This window comes from Scomber scombrus, chromosome 3, assembly GCF_963691925.1.
Source record: "Scomber scombrus chromosome 3, fScoSco1.1, whole genome shotgun sequence".
NCBI classification, from domain to species: Eukaryota; Metazoa; Chordata; class Actinopteri; order Scombriformes; family Scombridae; genus Scomber; species Scomber scombrus.
Genome location: NC_084972.1, coordinates 10631271 through 10640991, shown reverse-complemented (window position 1 = coordinate 10640991; position 9721 = coordinate 10631271). Strand labels below are relative to the sequence as shown.

General features: G+C 39.2%; 1 protein-coding gene across 1 annotated transcript; it reads right to left on the bottom strand.

The window, feature by feature from the left end:
* Positions 1-1222: 1222 nt before the first annotated feature.
* camkvb (CaM kinase-like vesicle-associated b) lies at positions 1223-8276 on the bottom strand. The gene is made up of 10 exons (XM_062416090.1): positions 8182-8276; positions 7926-8057; positions 5990-6064; positions 5260-5398; positions 4306-4426; positions 4114-4189; positions 3395-3531; positions 3116-3194; positions 1812-1899; positions 1223-1609 (listed from the first exon to the last, which is right to left on the bottom strand). Exons 1-10 carry the CDS (start codon positions 8274-8276, stop codon positions 1223-1225), a joined length of 1329 nt encoding a protein of 442 aa, XP_062272074.1.
* Positions 8277-9721: the final 1445 nt, after the last annotated feature.

Here is a 9721-nt window from a genome sequence, read left to right as displayed (position 1 = left end):
TTCTTTTACAGTTACAACCAAATATTAAGACATATGTGGCATTAGAGTCAATATGCTAACGCAGTGTACAGAATCAAATCAGACTAGATACAGGTAGACTGAGATCTAGCAAAAAAAAGATTTCTGTCACATGATGGATAAAGATGTCATGACGTCTGCTAAAAAAGAAAAGCTACAAATTAATTTGGATGCATAGAACTGCTATGTAATGAAGACTATCTTTTGTTTGTTTTTTCACATAACTTACATTAACAGGAGGGGCGCAAAATGAACAGTAGTAATAATGTAAAGTATGCTTTTGAAAGGAACATTAGCCTCGGCATGGCTTGTGGCAAGAGGCGAGAGTGTTGTAGCCTTCAAGAAGACAGGGTTTGCAGGAGCACATCTTTATCCACCAAGTGGCTGTGAAATGTGAAATTAACAGCAAAAAGTGAGAATGCATGCTGTTTTGGCTACTTCTACAAAGGTCTCTATGTACAGAATCTTCACACTTACAGCTATGAGGTTCTTTCCTGAGCAGGAAGTTAGCAAAGGGACATAGTGTTTGTGTGTGTGCTTATGTGTGAAGCTGCCTAGTTCAAAATACAGTACTGGGCATAAAAACTCCCAGTCAGCAATCTCAGTGTTGTTTAATGTACAATTACTGGTTAGTGTAGACAATAACAGATAGCAACGGTAGCTATAGTTCCCCTGTGTTTTCCAACTTAAAGAGGACCAGTACTTACCAAATATTACAGTACATGGTCGAAATTTCAGAGACAAAACCTTTCTATTTGTATTCTTACAAATACTGTAATTGCAAAATTGGTAGTGAGAAGTTGGCCCCCAAGTTGGCTCATTGAAAAGGAATCAAAGCTGTTTTCAGCACAATTATGTCTTCCTATGTACCACTGAGAGACGAATCAGAAAGAAGACTTTAGCTGTAAGCCACAGCTTGACAGCATATCTGTTTGGCCTCTAAAACTCAAGTGTGAGGACTTGGATGTGGTTTATAATCTGACGTAAAACACCAAAGGGTCAGTGAAAAAAGGTACAATACGTGTAAAAAGAAAGCCAATGCAATGCGGCACTCAGGAAAGGTTAGCACACAGCCTCCATGAGATGAAACTAATGCTGCAAGTGAGAGAGAAGCAGAGTCAGTGTCACCATGCTAGCAGCTAATGTACAGTGTGCGGGGGTTGGTAGGGACTGTAGATGTCACAGCAGCGAGGGTAGGGGTAGTCTAACCCTGCTCATCCCCAGCCTCAGCGCCTGCATGGAGAGCAGCCGAGGCTTCTCCATTACAACGTGATGTGGGCTCAGCCTCTACCGGTGCCGGGCTTGGCTGCTGTGGCTCCGCGGCTGAGGCTGCCACCTCATCTCCGGCCTCTGGCGCTGGTTGGCTTATCTCCGCTCCTGCAGGGAGCTCTGTGACTGTAGCAGGTGCTCCCTCAGGTGCTCCTTCAGGTGCACTCTTGGGTGCTTCCTCAGGTGCAGCAGCAGAGGGGTCAGCAGCAGCCTGAGGAGCTGCAGGGTCTGCTGGGGCACCGGCTTCAGGGCTGGTTGCCCTTGAATTACTCTGCTCAGGTGCTCTAAGTCTCTTCATGATGGTGGTGACCCGCACAGCTTTCTGTGGGAGGAGGCAGAATAAGTCGATCTTAAATAGGTTCTATAATCTGAAAACTTGCTCAGAGAACATAAAGTCTCATTGGACTACCTCAACTCACAGTTATACAAGACTGCATTACTATAGCTCCTTGTTCATGAACCATACAACTACTGTCAAACTTTGTGATGAAGAGCTTCCTGAGAGAGAGAACAAAGGGGCTTACCTTCCATTTGGCTCTGGCAAAGTTCTTTTCTATTTGTGCACACACATTTTCCTTGATGTTCTTATCTGAAGCTGCACCGCCAGAGATCCTGTTGTCCAAAATGGGGGGAAAAAACACAACATCACAACAGAGTTCACTTTATGCTTCCCTCTATCTTTGGATGCCACTGGCTGCTGCACACGGTATTACTCAATTTGACTGGAAAAAAGGATTTTGCAAGGACTGCGCAACCTTTAAGGATTACTCTGATTATTTCTCAGCGTGGGCATTTTCTCCTTGTTTTGCCACTGTGAAAATCAACTGGGTGCAAAAATGGAAATTTGCTGGAAGTGCCACTGTCCAATACACACAAGTAGGGCAAAACAGGTAAAACAAGTCCTTTCAACACAAAAATACACACACATAATAAAACAACCTCAACTGAAGAACTGCCACAACATGTAAGAGATAATGTACATGAGGTGTATCTACATAAGAAGAAATTGTAGATAAATAGGTCACAAGGGTGTTCCTCTACCCAATCTTTTTTTTTATTAATATTGTGGCACTCCAAAGTACATTATTGTTCTCATACAAATGCCACTTATGAAGAAAACTAAAAAGCACTGTGAGACTGTATTTGCTGCAAGATGCTGTGAGAAAAAAAACAAAACATGAAAATGTTAATTGGTTTATGTTTCAGATTGTATATCGCTTTGTATAAAAATGTCTGCCAAAAGAAATATGTTGAATATCATGGGTTTTTTTTATATTAGTTACCAACTTTAATTAGGACTAAATGTACAGCTGAAATTGATGGGAATGTGAATAGTTCAGCAGGTGTTGGATGAAGTGAAATTTTGACCTGATGAGATGGTACAAAATGAAAATTCAAGGGATTGCCAAAAATGTTACCCTGTGAGGAACATGTCTGTACCAAACTCATTGTCTGGGAACAATGAATATCTGCACCGAATGTTGTGGCCGTCCATTTGGATATTTTAGACATTGTCATCCAACGTTGCTGGCGTGGCTATAAACTGTGCTGAATTGATTTCAGGCAATGTGGCTAGTAGCTTTGGTTGTCAATTTAATGTTAAGTAAAGCATCAGCATTGTTACTAGGGTGTCTTGCAGTCTAATCAGCACCCATTAAGAACAATGATTGATGTGATTGATGATGTTTCTCAACACAATTTTAAGGAGCATGTCAAACAAGGAAGAAGGTCTCCTCTATGATTCAGTCTATCTGATCATGTTAATATATTCTGATAATACTGCTGTGATTTAAGTGGTCTGCAAATATATCAAAGCTCTGCTGCCTACCATTCATGGTTTATAGCCTCCTGGGCTGTCAGTCTCTGGTCTTGATCCACCTCCATCAGTCGCGCAACCAGACTCTTAGCTGTCAGAGAAAAATCACACAGAAAAAACTTAAAAAAATTAAATTAAAAAAAGGTTTATTCTACTGATAGATGGGAACATAAATATGATGTGTTTGATCACTCCAGAGGTAAGAAAAGAGTAACTTTCTTGAATTTGAAATGTTTACCCTGCAAGCTGTCATTGTGTTCCCTCACAGCATTAATTTTATCCTAAAAGTACCTGAATCAGAGATCTCATCCCAGTACGGAGAGTCAAACTCATAATCGCCTGCCAGGATCTTTCGGAACAGGTTCTTGTCATGGTTTTCATAATCCTCCTCATCAGTTTCATCGTAGAAAGGGGGGTTACCTGACAGCCTGAAGTAGCAAAGACAGAGAATATCACATGTTTAAAAAAAAAAATAAAAAATTCTTTAATTCAAGGCTAGATACTGGTCAAACAGGTGCTGGAGGTTTTATGGAAGGGCCCTGATGAAAGACACTGAACATCAGTTAAAAGCTTCCCAATTCCTTGTTGTGATGAAAATGCATCTCTTGTCTGGGTTTTCAGCTAGTTGCTATGAGCTGAGTTTGGGTGATCTTCCAGTTCTAGCTTCATATTTCACAAACAAGAAAACAAGCAAGTGTTTTTCCCAAAATTATTAATTTAAGTAATTTAACTTAACCTCAGACTGAAAAGCAGTGTTTTGCTGCCTCGCTCATTGGTAGTTTAAAGCCTGTTTCACTTCTGATCACATTCGCTGTTGCACAGTGTTACAATGTTGACACCCTGAAATACACTTCTACATCACAACAGTAAGGTAATACACCCTCATTTTGCCAAATAATATAATATAATGATGCTGATATATTTGACTAATGCATTAAAGTATATGAGCAAACCCCTGTCTTATGGTAAAATGAATACCCTTCTGTCAGCATGTTTATGTCACAACTTACAGTATATACATGATGACACCTGTAGCCCAGCAGTCCACAGGCCTGCCATAGCGCTGTCTGCCAACCACCTCTGGAGCTGCAGAGGAGCACAGAAACTTGATAACAAACTCTGCAAGCAGGCAACTACATCACATTCTCCACTGAACTGTTTGTAATGTCTTATTTGCCATTTGGTCAATTTAAAATTCTCACCTAGATACTCTGGTGTCCCACAGGGGTCTTTGATTAGTCCGTTCTCAAGCTTGGCAAGATGGAAGTCACTGATGACTATTTTAGAGTGCTTCAGGCGGTTGTAGTAAACCAAGTTCTCCAACTGTGTAAAATGACATATTACAATGACAACAGTTAATGTAATATTCATGTTTAAGGTCTTTCATTGTGGTCATTAATATTCAAGTGAAAGTTTCACAGTTTGAATTTCAGTGAAAGGCAGAAATAATGAGCTGACCCCAAACAGCTAAAACTTTAATTATCCAGTGCAGGTTAAAATGAATCAAATGTGAAACATTCAGTTTAAATTAACCATTTTATTATTATTGGAATAAAGCAACATGACTCAACTATGTTTGAAGAAATGCATTTTAAAAGCTGGCAATCTTACAGGGAGACTTGAGAGGTACTGAGACAGAGAAGCTGATCCAGGTTTTTATATAAATAATGGTTACACATTCATTTAAAGATAGAACGAAGAAAGCAGCCAAATGTTGTGTAACAGAAAGAGGGTCAGACACACTCAGACAGTGTGTGCCCGGCATAGTGTAATGAATTTTAAAAGATAAGTGGCATTTTAACTGAAATTTGCAAGTTATTTTGTACATCACAAATGACTAAACCCTCTCTCCAAATTAAATGAGTTGCACGCCACTTGAAATTTGACTAAAATGTCAGTAAGCATATGGAGAGCACATTTTTCCCAGAGTGCTAGTTAATGTGATGGTTCTGCATAGAAAAATGTGCATTGTAAATTAGGCATTATATTTTTATTCTAGTTTCAGATGCTTTATTCAAATTAGACCTCTTACATTATCTCACATCAGCAAAGATGCTCATTGAGAAAACATTATGGATTATTTTTTGCATAATAAATTGATAGATATGACAACACAGATCTATAGTATGTTTAAAAGTCCTGCACTAACGTGTTACCTTAAGGTTTCTGTGAACAATATGGAGGGAGTGCAGGTAGGCGACGGCCTCCAACACCTGGCGCACCACGTTGCTGGTATCTCGCTCTGAGTAGTAGCCTTGGTCCAGGATCCAGTCAAACACCTCTCTGCCTGTTGCACTGTGGCAGAACAGAAAGATCCGTCATATGTTGCATGTTTAATGTTGGTAGTTAAGAATGTGGTGTTAGAGACGTCTTTTCCAGGTTTTTTTAATAGGAAGCAAAAAAACCCAAAAACTGTTAACGTAGAAACCTTTAAATGCCCTTTTACACTATATATGTTGTATGTTAAAATGTTAATTATATCCTTGAGAATATTATCTGTCTCACCTGTTTAAAAGGGAAATGGTTTAAATCTGTTCCCTATGGATGTGTCTGTGGTCTTTGATCATTTCCTTTGAAACCGGAATTCCTAAACCAACAAATCAAGTGTCCTCAAAGGATGAGTATCATACATTTAGCATATCTATGGAAATGCATCAAATTCCCCAAGAACACACGGCAATGAGAATGGAGCAGCTAGCAAGCAATCATATCTGAATACCAAATGAGTGGAGTTCAGAGCTGTTCTCATATCTGCAGGGCCTCAGGCTACAACAGCTCATTCCCCACGAGTGTATAATCAACACATAGAGTTCAGCTTGCCCGAGCGACCGCAAAGACAAGCAGAAAGCCCCCCCCCCCCCCAACTCATCAGACATCTGAACTCACAGTTCAAGGAAGAGGAAGTACTCCTTTTTGGTCTCGAAGACATCCACCAGTTGGAGAATGTTGGGATGCTTCACCCTGAGGAGATGTGTCATAAGGCACAAAACAGAGGGAGACACAGAGAGAGAAAGAGAGAGAAAGAGAGAGAGAGAGAATGATGTCAGGACTTTTATAGGAGGTGACGTTTGCATCATTCATTCAGTTAGAGGAATAATGCAAAGGGTTAATGCTCATGAATAACACACTACAGTAGTCATAGAAGCCAAGATAAAAAGCAGCCATGAAGAAAGCAACATGAAACCCCACAACATAATCAATTAAGTTTACTTCTCAACACAAGTTCTGGATACTTAACTGGCCGTCCATAGATAAGCAGATTTATGTAATCTAATGCATCCATTTGGGCATAAAGACAACCATGCAGCAGGATGGTGCTGAACAGCTGACCGTGCCTTTGACAACCACAGCACCAGCTGGCAAACTTCATGGTGAATTTGGTCTGTAAAGCTATATATTTGCAAAGTGAATAATGAAAGTAAGCTGCCGGGTGTTGAGCTTCCACAGGAAAATGACAAAATAATCCTGTTTCCTTCACGAGGATTCTTACTTTTTTGTAGTGAATGTAGAACAGGGTCAAAACAAGTGTGAAGCTGAGTCTGAAATGGTGTTTTTATTCATTCAATCAGTTAATTAGTGAGTGGACAAGTGATCTTTGGGACCTTAGTGCATCATTGTCAGTGTTTGTTACCAGTGACAACACAGGTGTTGTAGAATTGTGGAGTTTTTAAAAAAATGATAAGCCTGTCCTTTGGACTATTTCTGTTGTAATGTGGGGATCTCTGAGAACATGTGCATAAATTTGACATTTACAACTCAAACTTAAAATAAAGCATCAAAAAGTGTATATATTTTACAAGGTATAGCAAATTGTGTCTCTCGGTAACTGATTAATGATTATTCTCTGCAACGGGGATGGAATGTATAAAAAAATGTGTATATGTGCAGTGGATGTTCCAGGTTATGTAAGGTGCATACTGAAAACATACTGGATCGTGATTGACTTCAAAGCTAAGTATAATGTCATAAAATCATCCTTGTGCGTAGACGTCTTGAAGTCAGATTTAAGGTGAGTGCAGAGAAACTTCACTGTGACGTTTCAGTGATATAACAAGAAAGAAAAAATATATTTTTGTTTGGAGGGGGACTTTAAATCAGTGGTATTAGCAGTAGTGTCAAAACCTGTACAAGTGACAAACGCAGGATTCTTAAGTCAGGTATTAACAATATAAAAGAACTGATTCATACTTGAGTGAGAGCCTCTCTACTTAATGCTTATATTGAAGCATTTTATATTTTGAGATTGCATTTGATGTTTTGCCAGCAATATTCACAGCTTTTGACAATGTCACTATAAACTGTTTCATTATTCATTAAGCCCCCTCTCATCATGAGACCATGAAAAATGGGAGCATCATCATCCCCGTTATTGAGGTGTCTAAAGTGTAATTTGCACAAGAATATCCAAAGGACTCTTAGAAAGAAATCACACCCCCATCTTCATCTTGCTCCAGTGCTTCGCCTGCTGTCAGCAACAAATAGTTTGATAAGGCCCAGGTTATGCTAATGTGGGCTTTACTGGAAAGTTAGATAATCAGAGAGAAGCTGAGAAAAAACGTCTCAGATAAACAAGGCTGCGTGTGATCACTCAGCAAAATGAGTTCTGCTTGACTTTCTGTTTTTAAAGAGAGCGCTGAGATTTGTTCTCTTTTGTTTTCCTTTTTGCAAATTGATGTAATCTGTGAAATCAGCATTAAAGAAGATGAAATAAGGAAAACAGAAACAAACTAAAGACCCGACACAAAACTAATCATGCATCATTTAACGCAGAAATTCAGACTCCAGATAACATAAATCACAATGAAAAAAAGAAGCAACTCACATCTTTAAGATGAGGATCTCATTTTTCGCGGCCTTGCGGACTTTCCTTCCATCCTTTTTCAGGAACTTTTTACATGTGTACATTTTCATTGTAGTTTTGTCCTTGGCCCTGAATATTTCACAGAACTCCTCCCTGAAATTAAACATTTCAGAGTCAAACACATGGCACCTTCTCACAGATTACATTTGACTCTCGAGAAAAGTTATAAAGTATGGTTTAAAAGTTTGGCTCTTCCAGCAGCTGTTGAATTACTTACGATTTAACAATTTGACCCAGGTCATATTTGTCTGTCACATCCGAAGGATTGTTGTAATCCTTCTTTTCCCCGATTGTTAAACAGCCAAATGGCATGGCCGCTCCTGACCTGTGGTAAGAAGGAGAGACGGGGAGAGAATGGGATGACAGAGATAACATTTTTCATTAATCTCTCAGGGTGTTATGTAATGGTGTCCCACCTATAGCTAATGATTTCTCTTAAAGTTGTACCCACACTTTGCCATTATATTACAGTGGATGATGACTTGGCAAGAATATAGCCCCCTCTTAGTCATAAAGAATTACTTCAGTAATGCTGAGAAAGCCTTTCGGATATATGAGAGCTAAGATCCCACCAGGCAGTATCAATGCAGCTGATTGTTTCGTTTAACTTAATGTAACAGAGCCTTTCATGATCCTGCATTAATAAAGAGTCATAGAAGGATGTTAGGATTAGCTAGGGAAATAGCACTGGAGAATAAGTCTGGACTGAATGGACCAGTGCTTTTCTGAGGGGTTAAAGTTGCAAACCACATGGATCAGGGAGAAGAAAGAACAGCCCCTAATATGATCGGAGAGCCCAATGAGGCCACCGCAGCAACAAGTGAAGCATTTCCAATCAAGAAAAAAGGAGCCAGCAATTATAGGCAGAGCAACCAAGCACCCCAAGAGGAGTTAAAGTACTTTACGAGCTCTGCATCAACACTTTAATTGCGCTGCAGCCTCTCCGTGCCTCTTTCTAACAACATGGAGTAAAATGTGAGACCAGCCTATCCAATGTTACTGAAGGTTTTCTTTACTGAGAATTAAATGTTTCATAGTCAGCTTAGCTGGAGTTGTTATTTTTGTTTTTCAAGGTACAGTCAGGGATAGAAATAGAAAAAGTAGAAAGTTTGCTGTATTTAGCTGCAACAATAAAACATTCATGCTCCCATGCAGTTAAGAAAGTGTATAGTTTGTGTTTGTGTGTGTGAATATATGTGGCTGAAACCTAGACTATACACTACTGCACTACACTTTTGTTTTTCTTAACATGAAGATGAAAAACAAAAATGCAAACAAACATTTTTTTTTATAAATATTCCGAATTTTTGTTTGTGTGACCAAGATATGGACTAAATATAAAATAAACTTGTCATTGCTCCTCTGGTGGACAACATATGATAGCAACACTGCTTATGTAATTACCTCCAAAATATCTTCTGCATTCCTCTACAGCAACTTCTTGTCACATATCAGCCAACATATATGCTGATACTAATACATCTGCATTTAGCTAACATCAGTCCAGCCAATCTATGAATCAGGCTCTGTAATATACATTATTCATTTTGTTTCATTGAGGGATTTAAAGAGAAATTCAAACCCCAACAATCATCTTGATTTCACTGACCTTCATTGATATAGAAGTGTACACCAGGACACTGTATGGTGTTATTCCAGGTGCAACAAAGCACATGTCTGATCACACCCAATCATATTGATGATGCTTGGTTAGGTCAGAGGTGAAACAGAGATGGCAATGAGAGCACTGCTTTTCA